Raw genomic sequence first — 23,200 nt, 5'->3', positions numbered from 1 at the left:
TGTGCCTTAAGGGTGCGCACTTGTAGACACATGCCTGTAGTGTGCATTAAATGAGGCTAATGCGCATTAACGCGTCTTGTGTAGACATGCCCCCTTTCTACACATATCCTCACCCCCCCAATTATTCATAAGAACTCAGTCTATGGTCTATTTGAGAGCAGCTGCAGGCAACCCTGAAGTGGCCTCTCTGATGTCTTTTTGGACATGTGAGCAGGAAGAGGTGGGCAGGGTGTATTGCAGTGTCTCCGCTGGGAGACGCTGATCCCACAGTGAAGACCTCCCGGAAATGAGCTAGATCAGCAGATGACAAGAATGATGCTAGGCTTGTGATTTCACATGGGAAGAGGGCACTGTTTGGGGCTGTGGAGAAGGGGAGAGGGCTCTTTCTCCAGTCTGCTGCTCAAAAAATGAAAGAAGGGTCCTTTTTAAACACCATTCCTCAGTCATACTATGCCCACCATCCCCCCTGAAACTGGTGGTAGCAGAGAGTGCTAATGGAGTGTCCCGAGAGGAGTGGTCTCCAACCCGTGGCTCACGAGCAACCTGCTGCTCTTGAGAACCGTCAGTGTTGCTTACAGCCACAGGAAACGAGATGTTAAAGCAGGGGTAGCCAGTCTGCAGCATGCATGCCACAAGTGGCACGGGCAGCTGCTGTGCGTGGCACGCAAGCTCCAGGGACTCAGTAAAGGGTGGTCGGAGTGAAGACATGGGGCTTCCCACTGGCTGCCTGGAGCAGGAGGCTGCTCCAAGAGAAGGTGTCAGGTGCTATCACCAAGAGCTAGGTTAACACTTCTCTGGCTGCTGCCAAATTCAGGGCTCTGACTCCTTGTTCAGCATGCAAAATTGTGGGAATTACAGGGCCAGGGAAGGGTTAACGTGGGTCTTGGCAGTGACAGCAGCATCCTGTCCCCACTACACTCTGCATAGGTGGAGGGGATGCTTGAGCCCCCTTGCCTCCATTTCGACACTCTGGACACATCTACACAGGATGCTAAAAGCGCAGTAGACTAATTTTACTCTGCATTAGCGCGTCACAGTGAAAATCATGCTCATGTTCTACTGTGCATTAGTCCCACTTAAAAGATGTGCGGTGGTGCTACTGTGCAGTAGCACTGATTACGGCACATTAACTTAATCCCTGTTATGACTTGTACCTGTAATAATAGGTACTAATTTAACGTGCTGTAATTACGGAGCATGTAGATATGCCCTCTAGGGTGCAAACTATCAGGTATGCAGGGAGACTGGGATCAGAGATCACTGGGGGAGGGACTGGGCTTAGCTCGTGGCTGGCCAAGCTGTGTTAAAAGAAGGTGAACAGACAACGATGCTTCCTGCAGCATGTTAGGAGCTCGGTGCAGTGTAGCTCATCTGCACAGTACCGAGCACAGAAGTTGGGGACCCCTGCTCTACAGCTACTCAGCATCATGCAGGATCGGAGCCAGAATGACTTTGTGTTAGAACAATTTCACATGAGTTGTTAGATGGATGCAGGGTGACAAGCCCTAGGGGCTGATGGCAGCTCCATCTCTTACTTTCGTGAGGCCACAGCAGCCCGCTGGCAGTGCTCTGGATCGGGTCAGCCAGCCCAGGAACCGCCATCAGGCCAACGGCACAGATGGGTTCATCCGTCAGGGTCTTCCACTTGCTGAACTTGTCCTTCTCCCTTGACACAAAGACCTTGTGACTTCCTTGCTTTGTATTGAGGTGCAAGCCCAGACCTTGCAAGGTCAAGTGACCCTTCTTGCTGCAAGCCCAGGCCTGATGCTCCCTGTCCCCACATGGCTCCAGCCTGGCCAGTGCAAAGTCCTGCGGCTTGTGGACAGTCAGGCATTGTTTGGTTTTAAGGCTGACAATGGACTTGGTGCTGGGGTCCCAGCTCCACTGCTGCTGCTGAGAGTGGAGCTTGCAATCAGCCAGGCCAATCCCGATGCTCTCGTGGTGGGTGATGTGAATGCATTTTTCCAACCGGATGTTCTTTATGAGGAAGCTTTGCCCCTCCGATACTGCAGCACAATTAAAGCACAGTTTAGTAGCACATACGTACAGGACAACTCACGTGCCCAGAGCATCAGCAATAAGTTAGGACCTAGGGAAGGCAAGACTCTGAATCAACTTCTGCATTTTTATACCAGGCTATGAAAAGAAACAACTGCCCGTACACTTTCAGTTTCCCAGGACTAAGCTGTGCAGAGGAAGGCACAGTGCAACAATACTCAGGAGCAAGCCTAGCAAGAAATAATATCAGAACAGATCTGTAGAGCTCATAGAGACAGCCAACATTTTGATGACCATTTTTAAAAAAACGTTTTAAAAATGGATAAATTTTTTAAAATGTCCATGAAATGCAACCCATGATGACATTTTAACCAGACGGAGAACCAATCAGAAATGCAGCTCCCTCCAAATTCTGTTTTTCTTCCTTCCACTGAAATTAAATCAGTCCCATGACACATTTCATTGGGATTCCCAAAAACGTTAACAAGCTCGACCAACCTGTCATCACTCCATCAGCTGTACTACTCCGTCACGGTGTCAGGCGGCCTCATCCTGACACATGGCACGCTCACTCTGCATCTGCTACTTTCAGATGGGAAGAGATACTGCAAGGCAAAGCTTGCTGGGGGATTTGGAGGGCCACACCTGAACGGCTACCCTCCTGGTTTGGGAGGTAGCACGTGTGGCATGCCCCATCGCAGCACTGCCTGGCTCTATAACCGAGCGGTACACACAATCACATGCCCTTAGTGTTCACCTTGGGTCCCTATGCTGCACTCTGTGGCTACAGGGAACATGATGGCAACAATAACAGGACTGAAAACAATTAGTAAAGGTGAGACGCATGAATATTCAACTAAGCTTATATTCGCTGCATCTAACTGTATTCCATATTCCCCGATGTCAGAGCTCCACTTCTGAGGTCTCCCAGGGTAAATATAAAACCTAACTCTGTGCTACTTACTGGTGGTCTGTAGCAGTGGCTTGTGCTCTGCCCATGACTGCTGCCCAAATAGGAACACTGTTAGTTTTAAGGGAAAGATGACTTCTGTATTGATTATGGCTTTCAACAAGCAACATGAACTCCAGGACTTGGGGTGAGCTATGAGCTAACCAGCTTAAAGGACCGCATGCCTAGTCTTTTCAAAACCAACCTTCACTCTGACTCATGAGTTTCTTGCAAATGCCATTAAACAGACTTCTCTAATATATGCCTGTCTTCTGCTATGTAAGGTATAGCGGGTCCCTACTGAATGATGGTTGCAGGCAGACATCGCATTTATCCCAAGACAAACCTTTTTGTGCCAGGACAAAGTGCACGAGTACGCATATTCATGTCTGTTGTCCCAGGATAAGTACTAAAAAGGTTTCCTGAATGGGTAGTGACAGTTTATCCTGAGATACTGCAAAATGCATCTGTCCAGTTATCCTGGGATTGCATAGTTGAATCAATGGCAGAAGAGTGGCACTGCATTCAGCCATTCACTAAACTCTGATTAGGAGGGTGATGCGGGTACACTCTAATCCCAAGTTATTTTTGTTTCAGGATAAACACAGGCACAACTTGTCCAGGGATAAATGCAGTGTCTATTCCTATGAGAGATGATTTGGCTTGGAAGAGAGAGATGGAGAGAAATATCTCAAATTCTCACCATATTTCGGAGAAGTTATTAAAAAAATCTTTGTCTTAAAAAAGCCAATGGATTTTCCCTTATTGGGGTACAATTTTCTCTTGTGCCCCTGTGAGATAAATCCTCAAAGTCTGGCCTTGTACAATGTTAAAGGTGAAAAGTGGGGAGATTGAAAACCAGCCTTGGACTGGAAGCCTGCTAATGATCTCAGCACAGGTTTCTGCCGAGTTTCCCCCCCTTGGAGCAAAAACAATGCGTTTTATTGGCACAAGGTCAGTGTCTCAATATCTGAAGGAACAGGATGACAATGAGAGCAGGGCTCAGAGCAAAACAGGGTATGTGGAAACCAAAGATTAAAAAGCTCTTATGCTTTCTTGAGGGAAATTCCAGCCCCTGTTAGATTTTGTTCCTAATATTAACTACTTGTTTGTGAACTCGGAAGAAAACTAGGGACTTTCTGGCAATGCACAGCTGGGCTGGGAGGAGAGTTCACTTTGCAGGTCCTAAAACAGTGATTCTTCACCTGTTTAGACTCCAGGCACCCCTTGTTAGACTCCAGGCACCCCTCAGAAAATGCCAGGTCTAAGCTTTCACTCAGTTTTTAACTACAGAAAAATACTAGAGCAATTCCTCTGTTGCAAAGCATTCAGAAAGACCCCTGTGCATCAGAGTGGTTTTAATACTGTGCATTCCCATTTGAAATCCTGAGGTTTATCTTGTGAAATGCATGGAGGGGTTTCCACACCCAAGAGTACTAACATTGCATGGCACCCCGCGGCACCCTTAAAAAGATCTCAAGGCACCCCAGGGTGCCACGGCACCCTAGTTGAGAATCACTGTTCTGAAATACCATTTCATTGAAGTGTTAGATAATTAAGTACTGCGTGGGGTGAAGGAGGATGGCTTGACAAGGCTGGGGGGGAGTGGACTGTTTATCTGTGCAATGGGCTCAGTATGGGCAGGAGCAGGCGGGCTCCTCAAGGGGCACTTCTACCCTTACAAATGTCCTTCAGCCCAAACACGGGGTGATCGCCTCCAGGTTAGAGAGCAGTCTGGTTTCCATGGCCCTTTCACAGCCCTTGACTATTCTGCTAGACCTGGTAAAGCTGCAGAGTTTCTGTTCTGCAGGAAATTTATTTGTTTCAAAAGAAAAGTCTTCATCCTAAATTGGGATGAACCCTAGAGAAACTGAAATTTCTCATGAAAAAGTTTATTTTAAAACATTTTTGTGAAAAATAGGAATGTTTCAGTTCAGTTTTTCTAAAATAAAATGCAGCAGCCAGCAGCACCTAACTCTCAGCAATACTCCCAGCTGGTTCAGACTCCTACAGTGTCCCCTAGAGTCAGGGTGATCTGGGGGGTCCCTCGTAGAGCAGCAAACCTGGACCCCGAAACCTAGACTATGCTAGAACTAAGGCCCCAGGGCTTCCAGACCCACAGGGCTGTGGCAGGGAGCGTGGAAGTCGGGAAGTCCCAGTTTTCCAGCTTCCTACCAGGAAGCCAGGCAGGTTTCCATCAAAAGCTTCTCCAAATTGAGACGTTTCTGTGCAAGACCTTGGTTTTGGAGGATTTGGCATTTTCTGATGGAAACACATTTCACTGGAAAATCCCTGAGTAGCCCCATTCCCTCCTAGTTGGTATGTGGGTATCTTTCCACTGAAAACCAAGCTGGCCACCCTACCAACCCCTCCACTGAAACTATCACCACCCCTTACTGGCTCGGCACGGCTCCATGCCAGCACTCAACGGGCAAAGGCCTCTACGCGGCTTTTCCACTCTCCTGAGTCACCCAGTCCTCAACCCAGGGCAGATTTTTAAAGCAACCATCTGGGGATATTTCCAGAATCTCAGGGCCAGGGCCAGTCCTACCAGGTAGGTGCCTAAGTGTGATCCTATTCCCCCTGCTCAAATCTAAAAAAACATTCGTAAGCCTAATTTTGTAATGCCTTACATGTGTCTACATGAGATGCTTTACTGCGCAGTAGACTAATCTGCTGTGCAGTAAAGCATCACTGTGTAACTGCACAGGAGCTCCTGTGCAGTAGTTTAGTCTACTTTGTGGTTTTCTGTTACCTGTAAATGCAGGTAGTAGATTTACCGCGCAGTAGCTACGGAGCAGTAGCGCATGGTTACACACCTGTCTGGGCACAAGAGAACAATCCCCTCCTCCTGGACCTGCCTGATCATAGAGCCTGGGTGGGGACAATGTCCCCTTGTCCCCACAGCAGGCAGCTCCTGGCCCTGGCTCTGCGATCGGAGATGGGGCTGGGACATTGCTCCCTGCCTCTGGCAGCAGGCAGCTTCTGGCCCCAGCTCCGTGATTGTCCACACCAAAGTCGGAGCCTGCCCTGGCAACAGGCATCTGCCAGGAGCCAGGAGCCATTGCCCAGTCCCTGTTCTGATCACGGAGCCGGGGCTGGGAGCTGCCTGCTGCCAGGGGCAGAGGACATTGCCCTGGCCTGGTTTCATGATCAGAGCAGGGGCTGGGCAGGCTGGACAGCTCCCCCCATACGCCCCTGGACCCCAGGCCTGACACCAGTACCCCATGCCAGCCTGGGGCTGGTACCCAGGGCAGCCTAGAGCTCACCCTGGCTGCCACATAATAACAGAGCAGGGCAGGAGTTTCCCTGCCCAGAACTGCTCCTGTTGGGAGCAAATTTGCTCCCGATGGGTACACGTGTAGAAATGCACTCAAGAAAAGTTTACTGTGCAGTATTTTACTGCTCAGTAAGCTTTCTGAGCACTAATTGCACATGTAGACACACCCACTGTCATCTTAGTCTAAAGACTGAATCACAGAAAGCAGTGAGCAGAAGAAAGACCCTTCCATCATTTATATAAGCTGTTCTTCAGGGACTCAAGGAGGGTGGAATTGGATTGCACTTTGGTAGAGCAGAATCTGGCCCTAAGTTTCTATCCCATTAACCTTTCTTTTATAAAAGAAATCCTTTTAACTGAGAATATATATGTAAGAGAGTTCAGAATTTGGGCCCATTGTCAACAATACACAGAGATCAGAAATTTGGGAGGAAACCAGTGAGAATAACAAGACTTTGATCAATGGTTATAATATAATCAGAACATCAATGGTTACAATATAATCAGAACATCAAGCACATCATGGTTCCCCCCACAACAATGAAAAGACAGGATATGGGTAGAAATCTCTAATATTAATCAGAAAGAGAAATGCTGCCAAGAATGTGTCATTGGGGGAGACTTTCATTCCCAAAATAGAGGTTTGAAGAACAAAGGCTGCCAATAATGGCAGAAGTTAGACATTATCACAAGTGATGGAGGACAGATTTTTATACCCCAAGAGCTGATGCATTTTAGATATGGTTTGGGTAACCCTACCTTTTAAAAATAACCTGCAATTGAGTGATCACAAGTCGATTCAATCTGAATTAAGTGGCACAATAAGCAAAACAGGCCACTAAGCAAACGAGGAGGGAATAAGGGAGCTAGTTAATGAAGTTGATTGAGCTAAAGAGTTCGGGAATTTCTGAGTCAAAGATGCAAACTCTGTCTGGAATTGCATCCCAAACAAGGGAGGTGGTGGTGGAGGGGAATGGGGTGAAACAGGTGGGGAAGGACACTAGACCTAACTGGAGGTGTCAAGGAGTGTTGCTAGGATGACCAGGGGAATGGACAGCTGATTTTACAAGAGGAGACATGCCTTGTTTAGGGGACAGTACTGTTGTCTATAAATGCACCAGGGAGTAACCTCTAGGGAAGAAGAAGATATATTGAAGCCGTATGACAACACTGAGACAAGAATAAACAGGGATAACCTGTGCATGAATTAATTAAGGCTGGAAATTAGCAGGTGGCTTATAATCATCAGAGCACTGAGGGTCTGCAACAGCCTCTCAATAGGAGATGGGGAGCCCGGAAACCAAACGAGGAATGAGATGGATCTTGATAAACCAGTGAACAACGTGCTTTGTTTTCGTGGCCTGCGGTAGCAATGGTCTGGACTTGGTGACCCAGGGGATCCCTGATGGGCTTGTGTCCTGTGTTGCTAAGTAGAAGGAGAATCTCTAAGTGGATTTGTAGGGAAGATGACATGAGTCCATCATCCCTTCTTCGACCCTACTGAATTGAGGACATCCAGTGCCTCAGAACCGAGAGGAAGACTCTTCAACATGAAGTTTAGGAGAGCCTTTAGAGAGAGTCTAAGAGCAGCATTAAGGCATCCCATCTTTGCCCTGTTTATATCCAGTTGGAAAACATCAGCTGGAATCGATGGCGAATTGCACACACCGCCCAACTAACCTGCCAGGGAGCAGGGGGAAGGGGAGCGAAAATCTCATACAAGACAGGGGACATGGGCTCTGCAACTCTGAAAGCCATCAGGCCCTGCTCATGGACGGTAGGTGCCCAACTTCAGTTTCTCAACATGGGGCCTTTCTCTATTTTTAACAACAGCGTAAGCATTTCCCACAAAGTACATGGGTGTCTGTCTGTCTGCCCTGTGATGCTCCTTCCCTGGCTCTGAGAAGGGAAAACAACTGAACAGATTCCCTTGCCTCCTTTTCTAGGCAGCAAGTGTACCTCTGGGGCAGGGGCCTGATTGCAGGGGCAAGCAGGAAACTCCAGCAGTGTTGTATTGCAGTAACTATAATTGCTTTGATTGCTTATATTGTTATTTTTCTTTTTATATAATGAAATATTTAACCATTAAGATAAAGTTAATCTTGTTATGATTTACTTTTTATAATAATTTGATCAGTCATTATTAGTGTTCTGGAATTAACCATCTATTTTAAATTTCTTATTGCTTGGCATAAATATATTGGACATACCGGTCTCATGATTTTAGACATATTTGACCTATTGGCCTCATGACTTTAGAACTTCAATTTAGTACAAGGAAAGCGCTTGTGGGTTTGGGGTATGTCTGGCATATGTGGAAGGAGGTAACGAAAGAGCAAATGATGTATGTATGTGACAACGTGAAGGAAAACAGTCCTCTTGCAGCAAGTGAAAATAGCCTTCTGCTGTTTAATGGTTAAAGGCTGCAGTGACGTTGAGTCAGCAGTTAAGGATTACCAAATACTAGATCATGCTTCACCCTGTTGACTGAAGTCTGCAAGCACCGACCCCCCTGAAGATTGCAGACCACAAGCCAGAAGATCATGTCCTACCAATCCCAGCCTGCCAACAGGACAAGGAGGGTGGCCTTTGACTCAGTGGAATCCATAGGTTTTCATGGACAGCTAGGAGTTTTGGGCGCATCCAACAAGACCTGACTCCATCACTTGTGGTCAGTCTGGCTGGCCACTAGACTGACCTGAGCAACTTTAGAACTTGGTAACACCTTAACCTTTGCAGGACTGTTTAACTATCTCTGTGTGTGTTGCTTTTGTATGAATGAATGAATATGCATGGGAACAAGTGAAACATATAACCTTATAGTTCTTTATTCTTTTCATGTTGCATGTTTTATGTTTTATGTTCCAATAAATGCGGCATTGTGCCTTATCCCCTGATAAGATTCCGGCTTGTTTTTAATTCACACTGTACGCCCTGTGCACACAACAGCAACCACTCCTTGCTATAAGAATTTGAACTCAGGAATGTCGGTGCTAAAAGGAAGAGCCTTTACTACTCAAATGAAAGGAGTAACTCCATCCTGGTAGCTAGAGTAGACTCTTTTTTTTTTTTTAAAGCATCAGCCACTAGAGTGGGGGAACAACCCTCACCCTTCGTGTGCGTTGTGTGTTTTTTCGATCTTGGAAAACTTACTCAAATGTCTGAGATCTACCAGAATTCAGGCACCTTCTTCTCTCTGGGCACAAGTTTTGAACCGGCAGTCAGGCTTAAACTCTGGACCTGTAGCACTGAAAGCACAAGGCCCTACTGATAGAAACAGTAACTCTGATAACAGGGAGGTGCAAAAAACTCTCATCCCTCCTTTGCTGACCTGCCAGCAACTTGTGACAATCTCCTAGCTTTAATGCAGCTGAGAGTATGGATTCCAGCAATGAGCCTAACCCGAAGTATGTCTTACTGACGATGGGTTAGACCCCATCTCTAGACCTTGCCAAAGAGATCGCTTGGTCGTAGAATCACAGAATCATAGAAAACGAGGGTGGAAGGGAGCGTAGGAGGTCACATCTAGTCCAACCCCCTGCTCAAAGCAGGACCAGCCCCAACTGCATCATCCCGGCCAAGGCTTTGTCGAGCCGGGCCTTTTTGACCCCAGCTGGCTTTCTGCCCTTTGGGCAGGGGGCTGGACTCAATGATCTTCCGAGGTCCCTTCCAGCCCGAATGTCTTTGAAATCTATGAAATCTTAAAAACCACCAAGGATGGAGACTGCACCACCTCCCTAGGTGACCGACTCCAGTGCTTCACCACCCTCCTAGTGTGAAAATTATTCTCCTCATGAGAAAGGAGATTAGGAAAGTTTTTCCTAATATCCAGCCTAAACCTCCATTGGTGCAACTGGAGCCCATTGCTCCTTGTCCTGTCATCTGCCCCCACTGAGAGCAGCCCGGCTCCATCCTCTTTGCAACCAGGTGGTCCTTCTCTATCCAGACCCCGGGTATGCCCACCCTACCATTGTGCGTGAACCTGGAGCAGGGCTTCTTCAGAAGCAAGTTCTGGTGAGAATGGGTTCTGGGCAGCCAGGCACTTGAGAGCAGGGGTGGGCCATGATTTGGTTGAAAGGCACCCTTGGGAGCTTGCAGGCTGGGTCAGCACTTCTTCCCCTCCGTCCAGCCGCAACAGGTCACCAAAATGCCCTAAGTGGTAGATCACTAGATCTGGGAGTGGATTGCAGCTGTGCCCCAGGCCTCGGCCCCGCGCCTGGGCTCCCCCCTGCACCTGGGCTAGGCACCCGCTGCAGGCCAGATAAAATCCTGGGCTGGACAGGCGCAGTTTCTCATGTGCATGGGACTCTGAGAAATTAATTGCTTTGGGATTTCCGTGTTGGCGTTTGTAAATAGCTCAAGGCAGAGGCTGGAAGGAATTGCATCCTGCCAAACCACAAAGGGCTGAGCTGGAAGCAAGTATTTAGACTGCTTCTCCTACACTGGCTGTGAGACGGACCTCATGGTCCAGAGGTCCCATCTGTTATGTGCAGAAGATCAGTACAAATAGAGCTCAGCCGCGAACCAGACAGTAGCGGGGCAGTTGGGAGGGCGTGGCTAAACAAGCAATCGGGCAGGCAGTACTCTCTGCAGAGATGGAGTTCATTGCACGTGGCTATTCCAGCAACCCATGAGGTCCTGTGTACCAATTTAACATTTAGGTTAACTCCTGTTAGCAGCTTGCAAACACCCATGATGGTGCTGTGAATCACTATGCTGGGGGAGGGAGGGGAGCTCAGTGAAACCAGAGCTGAGGATTTCCCAGCAATCAACCCTTTCCAGGAAAACAATTTGTGTCCGCTGGAGTACAAAGAACTATTTCAGAGGGGGGCAACCTATTTTGCGGGCATGCCACAAATTTGCCCCTCCGCCTCCCCAAGTTCCTCTTCGGTCCCCTTTGCCTGCCCCATCGGCTGCTCTGCTTTCTGCTTCCTCCCCAGCCTGATTTGCTCCTTTGCTTGCTGCGTCCTGTCCTATCTGGTACGGTGCTGCCTGTCACCTCCCAAACTGCTGCACACCCCACACAGGGACTGCCTGGGCCACGTGTGCCACAGGTTAGCCGCCCCTGATCCACTTAATCTGCCAGCCACTGGGATTAGCATATGAGCATACCCCTTGCTACTCCTAGCAAAACACACAGGCTGAGGCTGGCTGATGATGGATGTGAAAACAGATGTAAAAAGCTGCAATGAGAAGGAACACAGCAATTTAAGAGAGGGTCTGGTGCGGTGATGCTCTCCAGGGACAGAATTTCCTTCTTTGCAATAGTTAATGTTAAACCCAGAATGCAATTACATTTAAGGTGCGGTGAGAAAAGCAGCCTCAGAAGTGACCCTGTATAGTCTTCCTCGGTGCTTTCCACATCAGATAGGCCAGGTTACAACTTCAGGAGGGGAAGATACTATATAGCCACACCTGCTATAAGGCCCTGAGATCCCTGGCTTGCTCTCAGTTTACGGCCTGACCTAATTCCTGAATCAGTGTCCCATGAAGTGGAAGCTCCTTTGGGACATCTGGCTCATCCAAATCATTTCTCCGGGCTCTTGATCCCTCAGCTTGGCTCCTGCTGCTTGTGTCATTCTTCAGGCTGGTGACCAGGTCCCAATCACTAGGGCAGACCATCCTCATCCTGCTCACAGCATCTCTGCCCTAGGCTAGGACATCCAGTCTGCAGGCCTGACTTATTATCACCCCAGTGACTTCTGGGGCAGCAAGGCAGGTGCCACGTGGCTACAGGACAGGGGCAGTTTGACCAGGGGGATATCCCCAAGGGTCCTCTTCCAGGCACCGAGCTAGCCCTACAGCAAACCAGGAGGAAGGAGGATGCTGGGGTGGAGCTGTACCTCAGCGACTCTGCACCTTGTGCCACTGCAGAACTGTGTTAGTACTAAAAGAGCTGGAAACGTTGCTACTAAATCAACACAGAAGGACAAGGGTCTTCTTCTGCATCTGCCAGATCTCAGTCCATGGAGCTTCCCTGGAGCAGGACAGGTATAAGTTGTCTTTTCCCTGCCCCAGCACAAAGACAAATCCACCCACCTTTGTCCTTCTGCCTCTCCTATCTCCTTTGCCTATAAAGATGTCACAGCTGAAATCCCACTGTGATTTTTCTGGATGAGACAGTAAGTCCAGTCTCCTTTCCTGCAGGGCCAGCTGACATAGAAAAGACTTTAAGCATTTAACTGGGCCAGTTCTGCAGGTACCTTGAATCTGCAAAGCTTCCCTGGACTCACACCAGGCAGAAAATTGAACAGTTAGGACTCAAAGCAGAGCCAATGGGTCGGTCTGCACTGGTTTTTCAGTTTGGCTGTTATAATAACTGCCCTTGAGGACCTACCCAGAGAAGCCCTTGGACAAGTCCAAGGACTCTTGGCAAAGAGTGCAGAATCAGATGCCTCCAAAGGTGTGTTGTCTTGTAAGTGCCTCAATCTGGAAGATGATACTGGAAAGACCAGATATCCTCCTGTATATCCTGTAAAAGCAGGAACACATGCCTTCCATGTGAAAAACCAGGAGGACAACCACCAGTTCAACATTGCATGTCCAAACTCTCCAAACCCAGCTGACCTTGGAGTCACCCTCGATTGAATCCTTGCATGCAAAGAGCACATCACAAAGACAAAAGCAAAGGTGGGCACTCGAAACAACAGTCTATTTAAACTCACCAACTTGCAAAGGGGAGCTAGCCACTGAACCATGCTCTGGCTCTCAGCTTCTCCTCTGCCGAGTATGCGTGCCCTGTATGGGAGAGATCCATGCATGCGAAGCGCCTTGACCCCAGTCTGGAGGATAGCTGCCGATGCATCACAGGATGGCTGAAGCCTGGTCCGAATGAAACAGTGGGTCTATACTGTTGGTTCAGCCACCTGTGACTGCAGCGCAGAGCCTCAGAGCATGCAGCACCTGATGCAATGCCGGCTGTTCAAAAGCACATGCACAATGAAAGACCTTGCAAAGTACAATAAATGAGCACAAGCATGTGTAACAGAATGGTCATGTAGCAAAGAGATACAAGAAGAAGGATGGATAGATTTGATTTCATTTCCTGGAAGCGGACCTCAGCCTCGAACATTGCAACACACCTATACGTGCTTTCTGAAATTCAGGCAGAGACATGTAGTCGCAGAGTGTTTCTAAAGGAAACTCCAGCAGGCAACTGGTTAAACACAAAAAGCCTTTTCATGTCTGAGCACAATACAAACTCTTGGAAATGCTAATCAAAAGTGAAGTGAGCACTGCCGTTTCCCATGGGGCACTGTACCCGGGTGGATCTGTGACTATTACTTTCATAGCTCCTCTAGGGTTAAATTCTCTCTGGTTCAAGGTGCAGTATCAGGAATTCGAACTCAGATGCAAAAAGGCATCTAGTCATGGTGACACCATGCACTGTGTTGCCTATGACTTGGGTATTTGACCCGAAAAGCAATTCAGGAAAAGGTGTTATGCATCTCACATCTCCTTACCCTGAATGGAGGCACTTAAAAACCTTTTGGTTGGGATTCCTGGCAGGCAGCATCCTATGCCTATACAGGGAAGGCATAGGACAGCTAACAAACAGGGAGTGCAGGGGGTGGGTGGGTGTCTGGGATCCAATCCATCTCCCAGATTTGGCAGCATTTACGCATTTCCCAGAAGTCTTGAGCGAGCCGTACCTGATAACGTGTGGTTCACAATCCAATGCCTCTGCCTCATCTTCATTGCCCAAGGCGTTGGTGGGGAAGAGGAGGAGATTGAAAACCCACCCAGATTTTGTCTGATAGGTTTAGTGATTCACAACCATGTGAGACCTGGGCTCTAGGCCGTTCTCTACCCAAAGTTTGAATGTACTTCCCCCTCTTTCCAGAAAAGGGCCCTAGCCACTGAGTTATACGCCGGGCTGGCCTTGACTGAGGGCACCCTTCCTTTTCCTGTGCAGGCTGGCCCACTAGCCAGCCAAGAGTGCAATAGCCACGGGGCCAGAGACAGCAAATGCAGGTCTAAGAAAGAGGTCTGCTCTGGGAGCTGAGTCCCAGTAGTTGTACTATTTTGGATACAGGCTGCAGATCTCTGTTTCACGATTAACCCGAGGGCTGGACTGCCGCGGGCTGAAATGCTCCCCAGGCTGTTTCGGTGCTTCCGGCCTTCTGCAGCATTTGGGAAAGGACTAAGAGGCTGCTGGTCTTCTTGCAGTCTTATGACAGCAGCATGGGAGAGATGGCGAAGTCACGTCTGAATGGAGAAGCATGTTTAAATGTGTAGATGTGCACGTGCTGAAGTGCGGCAGTGGGAACAGTGTCTTGGAGCCTCAGATGCAACAGCGACAAAGGAAGGAAAACCAGGAGATTTGCTGCCCAACGCCTTTTGTTTAAAAGTTATTCAGACCGTTCCCGAAAATATTTACTGTGTTGTGGATTGTTATTATTTCACATGTTGCCTGCTTGCATTAACATTCATTTGTTTTAGTTGGAAATGCCATCTTACCAGGGATTTATATTTGTTGGTGCTGAAGTTTAACTGTGTGGGATGCTTTCTTTAAACATCAAACTCTTGCTGGCACTTCAACAAAGAATTAAGCCAGCAGTTTTTGTTCACCGCTCCGGTGTTATCTGTCAGACCACTTCCGTCAGGCTCAGGACCCCGAAAGCCAGCGTGAACAATTGAATTGCTTTGGGGTCAGGACCTTACTCAGAATTGCTGCTACCCCACTTCCAGAGAAGCACTGACTCATGTTGCGTCTGTGATCCACCAAACCCCCCAGATCGTTCCTAGCAAAACTACAGCCCGACCAGGCAGTTCCTATTCCGTATTTGTGCTTTAGATTATTCATCCCTCGGTTAGCTGATTTATTCTGTTGTTTCTCGCCCAGCTTTCAAATCTATCGAGATCCTTCCGAGGTCTACCCCTATCCTTCAAAGCGTTTGCACTTCTTCCCAGTTTCGACTGCTGTAATACCCAAAAGCTTGCCTGTATGGTCCAAATCAACCATATACTTAGCCCAATAAAAGATATCGCCCACAAAGATTCCAGCTTCCCAGTTTCCTGTCATCTGCAGGAAGCTCTCCATTTGGACATCCGATTCATTCATATGAACACGTCGAATAGCACCAAGCCCAAGTTTGGAGCCACACTTGAAACCTCCTGCTATCCTGACATTCATCCATTTATAATTACCTTTCGCTTGTGGTTGCTAAGCCAATTATCCGTCCACCCTGTTATCATTTTATCTAGCCTGCATTTCTCCAGTTTACTGCCAATGGCTCCAAGATCTTTTCTTCCAGTTCGTTCAGCAGCCAGGGATGAAACTCATCAGGTGCTGCTGACTTAATTAATTTACACTAATCGAAAGCTCTCTGTCCCACTCTTTAGTTATCAGCCTTTCCCCATCTTTGTCTATATTGGCTGCTTCTCTGGATCTTTTCTTCATAGTAGCCTACCAGGCTATCCTTAATTTTCCATCTGTGCAGCAGATGATTACAAATGTCCTTCTACGTTTCTGATGCGGTTTGCCATGGTCCATGGTTGAGCTGGAGGATTCATGATTCTTGCCTCTGAGGTCTGGATCACTTCTGTGCCTACTCAAGTGGGCTTCTGGACTTCAGGCAGTATCTATGGAGAGTTTTGGGAGCTTCACAGATAGGAAAGTCTGGGTTCATTATCTTTCGGTCATATGTATTGCTGCTCTTTTTGGAGGGAGGGTGGTAAGATATGTGGGCTTCATAGATAAGAAAGTCTGGGTTCGTTATCGCTCAGTCATATTTCAGTATGGCGGCTGTTGGTTTTGGAGGGAGGGTGGTAGGATATGCATGAGGAGGGGGAACCAGATGGTCTGTATTTATATCCATGCCTTTGGGATGACCAGTTCTGCATGTGTGCTGTCTGCCCACTCTGGAAGACCATATTCAGCTCCTAAAAGCTGAGATTCAAGGGGATCATTCGCAAATATGAGCATCTGCTTCCCAGCCAGTCCTGATGCCTGCATGGATTAAGTTGTCCTTAGCCTTTCTCTTGGCAGCAGTCTTCATCAGAGATGAAGCTGTTTTGGGAAGTTATCCAGCCTGAGTCCACTACTACAGAAGACAGTCAGATGCTTCTTCACATGGTGGTTGAAATCGTTATAACTTCTAGCAGACTCCTCATTTCTTTTCAATTTTTCTCTCAAGATGTGTTCCTCTTAGGGGCAAGTTCTCAGATGTTGAGCACAAATTCATCGACATCCGTGACCGGGTCAGTGTCATGTCTCTGGTATGCATATCAAAGAGGGACAACGCCATGGGAGCTCATGACTGGGTTGACAAGGTCTGCTTTGTTTTCCATCAGCGGTGTGTGAAACTCACAGCTGGTGAGCAGAGAAGTCCTGCCCATCCTACACCAGACCATGTCCAACACTTTCAGAGGCAAACTCTCCCATCTGACCAGTCGTGTGTTGCAGGCAGCTCCAGGAAAGCCACTGCTGTCCTGAACCCATGTTGGTAGGTGGCTTTGGTACAGGTCATTGGTGAGGTGACATGGTCTTCAGTGCTTCTTTCTAGTCTGAACCCAGATTGCCCGTGAGGGATGCAGTCCTCCAGGAGGAGTGTGATTTTCTGAGGTGACATCCTTGCCACAAGCACATAGCAGCTGATATCAGAAGGTTTCTTCAGACTGTTCAGGGTGTCGATGCTCTTTGCTTGTTGCTATATCATGGGCATTTGGCCAGAGACATGCACACGGGTAAATTGTGGACAAACAGGGCTTAAAGAGGCATCCAGGAGGTCATCTAGTCCAATCCCCTGCTCAAGGCAAGATCATTCCTGTCTAAACCATCTCAGACAAGTGTTTGTCTCACCTGCTCTTCCAAGGATGGCAGCTCCCCAGCCCCTCCGGGTTGCCTGTTCCAACTCTTAACCACCACCATACTTAGAAAGTTCTTCCTTATATCCAACCTAAAACTTCCCTCGCTGCAATTTAAGACTGTTACTTCTTGTCCCGTCCCCAATGCTCTATCGCCATCCTCAACTGCCTTTCAGGGTTTTGATGACTGTTATCAAATCCCACCTCAGTCTTCTCTTTGTTAAGCTAAATTATCCCCAATCTCTTCATCTAAGTCATGTTTCCTAGACCTCTAATCACGTTTGTTGCTCCCTGCTGGATTCCTTCCAGTTTGTCTGCATCTCTTTTTGGAAGCTCAGTGCCCCAACCTGGACACAGGACTCCAGGTGAAGCCTCACCAGGGCCAAACAGAGCAGGAAAATCACTTCCCTTCGCTTGAGAGCAGCGTTCTTATTAATGTTCGGTTTTGCAGCAAAAGCACACGGTTGACTCCTATGTTCATTTATATTCTGCTATACCGTCCAGGTCCTTTTTTTGCAGTATTGCAGCCTAGTGAGACATGTCTAACCTGTTGTGTCCATGCGATTGTTATGTCCTAAATGGTTTGATGTCATTCTGCATCCTAATCCAATCCTCCAAAGGGCCCACCAAGCTTCAAGCATGAAGAGGCATGCCAGCTAGTTGCAGGCCTACAGACTTGAATTTGTCTCAAATTCTGAAAAGGGGCTGTTGGGGCTTTAGAGTTGTTGCTTGTAGCCGTGTTGGTCTAAGGACATAGGCAGGCATGGTTCCTTGGGTAGATGTGATATCTTTTATTAGACCAGCTAAATAGTTGGAAAAAATTGTTCTTTGCAAGCTGTCAAGCACAAACACCCTTCTTCAGGCATAGGGAGAGTTTGTTGGGGCTTGTAGCCCCACCACATTTGGCTTCTGCCCATCACTCTTGTCTGCTAGCATTCAGCAATTCCAGAGGTCCAGCTGCAAGGACTGGTTTATACCTTACTCTGTATTGTTTGAGGGGTCTCACTGTCTGCCAGCTGGCAAAGAGTGTAGGCATCTCTATGTAGGGCAATGTTCCTCTGTGCAGCCATTTTAGGAAGCAACCTGTTGTTGTTGGTCATGGTTTCATAGTGCTTAGGGTCGGAAGGGACCTAAACAGATCATCAGGTCCGACCCCCTGCTCCGGGCAGGAATGAGTAGTCATACTTTGCAATTTGCTTTGCCTACTACTTCTGCGTTGTTCCCATCAGCTTTCTCTCAAGCCCAACGGGGCTTCAGCAGCAACATGATTTACATGCAGTGTCATCTTTACACATTGTATTTCCTTAGGACTCCCTACCTCGTAGCATGCACTTAGACCCCACTACCACCACGGAGTTCCTCCAGAAGATAGAATCATAAAATCAGAGAAAGACAGAAAATGAGGGTGGAAGGGAGCTCAGGAGGTCACATCTAGTCCAATTCCCTGCTCAAAGCAGCACCAGCCCCACCTACATCATCCCAGCCAAGGCTTTGTGTAACTGGGTCTTCAAAACCTCCAAGGATGGAGATCCCACCACCTCTCTTCCAGTGCTTCACCACATTCCTGGTGAGAAAGTTTTCCCTAATATCCAGCCTCAACTCCCCTTGCTGCAGCCTGAGCCCATTGCTCCTTGTCCTGTCAGCTTTCCCCACTGAGCCCAGCCCAGCTCCATCCTCTTTGCAGCCCCGCTGCAGGTTCATACACCATCACAGACTGGAGTCTTCTAATCTTAAGACCCAGAGAGCTCCGGTCCTACCTCTCCAGCAGGGAGGGGGATTTCCAGTGAATCACACTGTGCCAAATGCTTTTCTTTTGTAATTCTATTGATTTCATGCCAGCGGGAAAAGTGGCCCACTGAGATCTGTAAATCAAAAGCAGTCCTCTTCCTGCAGCCTGGGAGGAATATTAAGACGCTAGTGGGACTGGAGGACACAGTGAGAGGGCATTGGGCAGGCCAGTCGATTTGGTTCAGGTTCTCTGTGTCTAGACTGGTGTGAAGCTGGTTGAACCCTCCCATTTTCGCCGGTGATTAAACCTTCTTCAGGATGACCTGTTTTGCTCCTTAGACCATTTGGGGCATTGGTGTGTGTGAAACAGTACTTCCCAAGCACTCAAGGGGCTTGAAACTGTATAATTTCTCAGGCTGGATTGCGCCTCATGTGCTGATATTCGAAATAACCTATGGTGCACACTCGCTGTTTCTATTATCTGATCCAAACCAGCACTGGAAGAGTTCAGATAAGAATAAAATCAGCCTCAGACCCACCTCCTCAGAACTCAAACCGAACAATTTTTTTGACCTGATAAAGGATTTCCCTTTTTACTTTTATTTTTGCTGCTACCTCCAGTGCCCAAGGTTTCCTCTGGGACTCCAAAAGAAAGCACTGAAAATCAGGAGTATTTGCACAGGATTTCTGTCTCTACAGCTGCTGGAGTGACTACAGCCAAGATCTCACAAGAGAAACCCTCATCCTGATATTTTCAGGGCAGCGCCAGACATCGCTGAGCTCTAGGCAGGTTGCGTCCATAGCGGAGCGCTGCACAGGCAGCGGTGGCTGGTCAGCCTTTTGCTTTGTGTGCATTGCAACTTCGGGTTTTCATGGGCTCTTGTGTGCCGGCCGAGCTTGCTGACTCCCGTCACTTCACCCTGCAGCCTGGGGTGGGGGAGATGCACACACTGCTCTCCCCCAGAACTTCCCTTCTCTTGTTTTACTTGCACCTAAAAGCAGGGCCCATACAAACTAACCAGATGCAAGCTATAAAGCCCTTCCACGAGCGCTCCCCTGTCTACCGTCCAGGCAGGATTCAGCGTATGACTTTCTGCAGCCTCAGCAGCTCTCAGACCTCTTGGAGAAATGGATCACTGTCAAATATCAGTTTTTTTTCCCACACTTGTGATGGAAGTGTGGGAAAGCCCAGTGCTTATCTGTGGATCTCTTACCATGGCGTTGCAGGTCACGTAGGGTTCATGGACCACTATACAGAAGCCAAAGAGAAGTGCAGTGTACTGTATCAGGGGTGTACCGCTTTTAAAATTGATAGCAGGCAAGAATAGGGAGTTTAGGAAAAGCTCCCCAATGAAACAGAGAGATAGAGGCAACCTGGGGGTCAAGCGGTTGCTCTTTATTCCAGTGAAGCTCTTTGGTCTTATTGCTATGGGTATCTAGAAGGAGCGTGCCCCTCACTGCTGCCTGTCTGCCACTGGGATTAGGACATCCCATTTACTCTGCAAATCTCTATAGCAGGATAGTGGTTGTCCGGGCAGTGATAAAAGGGCACCAGTCGTGTTGCTGCTAGCCCTCCGGAGCTCATATTCACTGAGGAAGAGAGAGTGCACAAACCCTCTCATGTGTCTACCTACCTGGAAAACCCAGGCTGGGGCTGCGCAGAGCAAAAGGCATCGCAGCTCTTGCAAGACACAAAGCAGAGAGCGGTTCATCCATCATATCCCAAAGCCCCTTTGCTGAGCTCGAGTTGCTCTTGCTAATGCTCACCCCACAAATTTTAGCTGCCTGCCCACAAGTGCAGTGTGTCCCTGCCTACTTCATAGCAGTCCCTGTTCAGACGGTAGGAGACAGGACACCCTCTGAGCTCCTCCAAGCTCATGGGCAGGATGAATGGGATTGGCTCATCGCGGCACATCGCTTGTGTAGTCGGTCTGAATTTTAAGAGTCCATGAAAATGCCCCTCCCGAGCGAGGCGAGCGGGAGCCCTGCAAAATCCAGCAACCGGGCATCTTCCACAAGAGTCCTGATTGCATTGCATCGTGTCTTTCTGGTAAACCTCCCAGATGGGGAAAACGAGGCACGGGGAAATTAAGTGGCTTGGTTCAGAAGCAGGCTTAAAACACAGGTGTCTGGATTGCCAAATCCCCCTTCTCTTGCTACAGGACCGGACCGCCTCTCCAACACCCAGCACAGATGCTATCCCGTTGGAAACTCTCCCTGTCCCCATTGAACTCCTTCCGCATGTGTTTCCAGCTGGAAATAACTATCCTCTGCAGTTTGGTGCATCTGTTTGTAAAGTCATTATATAGAGATGCACCTGCAGAAAAAACCAGCCCTTGTCTGGCTAGTAGATTTAGAGCTTTGCAATAGCAAAGTGGATTCGGGGCTGTTGCTTTCTTTGTCTGTTCAACTCAGGGGTGAATGGCTTTCTTTTTCTGGCTGTCATAAAGGAGAAAAAAAGCCCAGACAACTTACCCTGTAGCCAAGGCAGGAGGCAGATACAACTCAGGCTCAGCTTGAAAAGCTCCATTGTCTCTCAGGAGCCAGGGGAAAAAGGAGCCGCTGCAAAGAAGAACCAGGAGAGGAGGGTGGGAGCCAGGTGGTTTCAGTCACTTGCTCTTTCATTCAAATTAACTGGAAAAGGAAGGGAAAAAAATATCTCTTGGGGGAAGCAAGCAAAGAGTCCCCACTTCTTGTTCTAGCAGCAAGGAGCCAGCTCCCAGGTGCACTCCTACTCCGCTCCGGCTTCGTGGGAAATCCTGTCACTTCCCAGAGGACGATTCCTTATCCTACAGGCACCCGGAGTTGCTGAACCCTCTGGGGAAATGATCCAGAAGTGGGGAAGAGCAGCAGCGATGCAATGAAAAGCTGCTGTGATCAGCTCCTTTTAGCGGCTACAATTGCTCAGCGGCAATGAGGGGAGAATGCTAAAGATGCCAGGCTGCGGGGAGACAGGGACATGCCTGTGCCGGAGAGGAGCAAGAGCTGGGAGGCTGTTGGAGCTGGTTTCCTGGGACACAAAGCTTTCGGTGCCCCTGTCAGTGCTGTGTCCTGAAGTTACTGTGGCCCCAGCTCTGATTGTTCAGTGCAGTCTTGCTTTCTCTTTAGACAGGCGTGCTCATGTGGCCCAATCAGAGTGGATGTCTAAAAACCCTGCAACTCAGTACTTGGAGAAGTGGCTGCCGAGCTCAACATGTGGAACCAGGGCAGACACCCCGTCCTTCGGGCTAAAGGTCTTTGTGGAGGGAGCAGAGCTCTGTTGTAGGTAGGACGGGCCGGGATGTGTCCAAGCCATGGGAAGTCTGCAGCACCAGCCTCTACCCTGCCACAGATGTTGTGTGTAGCCTCGGGTATGGCACTGTCTCCTAGCCTTAGTCCCCTGTCTGGAACAAGGAGATAATAGCATGATCCTACCTCTAAAGGACACACTGAGCTCATCTACACGTGTCCCTTTCAAGCAGGATTAGCCTAAAATCGCCATTTTTAAGGCACATTATGGGCGTGTGTCCACACGTGTGCCTTTAATACACCTTAAAAATGGTGATTTTAGGCTAATCCTGCCTAAATTTGATAGCAAGTGCCAATTTAAGCTGGCATAGTTAAATCGCATTAGCCTACATGTGGATGCCTAATAGACATTAATGTGGTGTGCACCAATGAATGCACGCTGTGTTCATGCGCATTAGCACGGCTATGCATGCGCTAATGCAATTTAGCTATGCCAGCCTAGATTTAATGTGCCTTGATGTGCATTAGCACATCTGCATGTAGACACACACCTGAATCACCTTAATGTACCTTAAATAAAGGTGCATTAAGTTTCGTAGTTTCATAGTTGGTCGGGTTGGAAGGGACCTGAGGAGATCATCTAGTCTGACCCCCTGCTGTGGCAGGAAAGAGTACTGGGGTCAAACAACCCCAGCCAGATGTTCATCCAGCCTTTTTTTAAAGACCCCCAGGGTAGGAGCCAGCACCACTTCTTTTGTAAGTTGGTTCCAGATCCTAGCTGCCCTGACTGTGCAGTAGCGCCTCCTGACATCTAGCCTGAAACTACCCTCCACTAGCTTGTGTCGCGTTGTTTCTTGTAACTCCCGGGAGTGCTCGGGGGAACAGGGACTCCCCCAATGCTTGCTGGCCCCCCCTGACTAGTTTGTAACCGGCCACTAGATCCCCCCTCAGCCTTCTCTTGTGGAGGCTGAACAGGTTCAGGGCCTGTAGCCTCCCCTCGGAGGGCCTGCCCCGCTGCCCCTGATCAGACTGGTGTCCTCCTCTGGACCCTCTCGATGCTGTCCACATCCCTCCTGAAGTGTGGTGCCCAAAACTGGATGCAGTACTCCACCTGTGGTCTCACCAAGACCCAGTACAACAGGAGAATGACGTCCTGGGATTTGCTTGAGACGCATCTATGGATGCAAGCCAGCGTTTTGGTCGCTTTA

At 48.6% G+C, this 23,200-nt stretch overlaps 1 protein-coding gene across 3 annotated transcripts in view; it reads right to left on the bottom strand.

Moving 5' to 3' along the window:
- Positions 1-23,200, bottom strand: part of LOC102377766 — a 29,655-nt gene that overhangs the window by 5,023 nt on the left and 1,432 nt on the right. Inside the window, exons 2-3 of one of the 3 annotated variants that reach the window (XM_025216951.1) lie at positions 21,240-21,398; positions 1,536-2,006 (exon numbers count right to left, since the gene is read on the bottom strand). In XM_025216951.1, coding sequence (XP_025072736.1) covers positions 1,536-2,006; positions 21,240-21,294 — 526 coding nt within the window. In that variant the 5' untranslated portion in view covers positions 21,295-21,398. Of the gene's footprint in view, positions 1-1,535; positions 2,007-21,239; positions 21,946-23,200 lie in introns of those variants that run through there. The other 2 variants (XM_025216950.1, XM_006034833.3) reach the window with 2 other exon arrangements.

The sequence above is a fragment of the Alligator sinensis genome, unplaced genomic scaffold, assembly GCF_000455745.1.
Source record: "Alligator sinensis unplaced genomic scaffold, ASM45574v1 scaffold132_1, whole genome shotgun sequence".
NCBI lineage: Eukaryota > Metazoa > Chordata > Crocodylia > Alligatoridae > Alligator > Alligator sinensis.
This window is presented reverse-complemented; position numbering and strand designations above follow the sequence as displayed.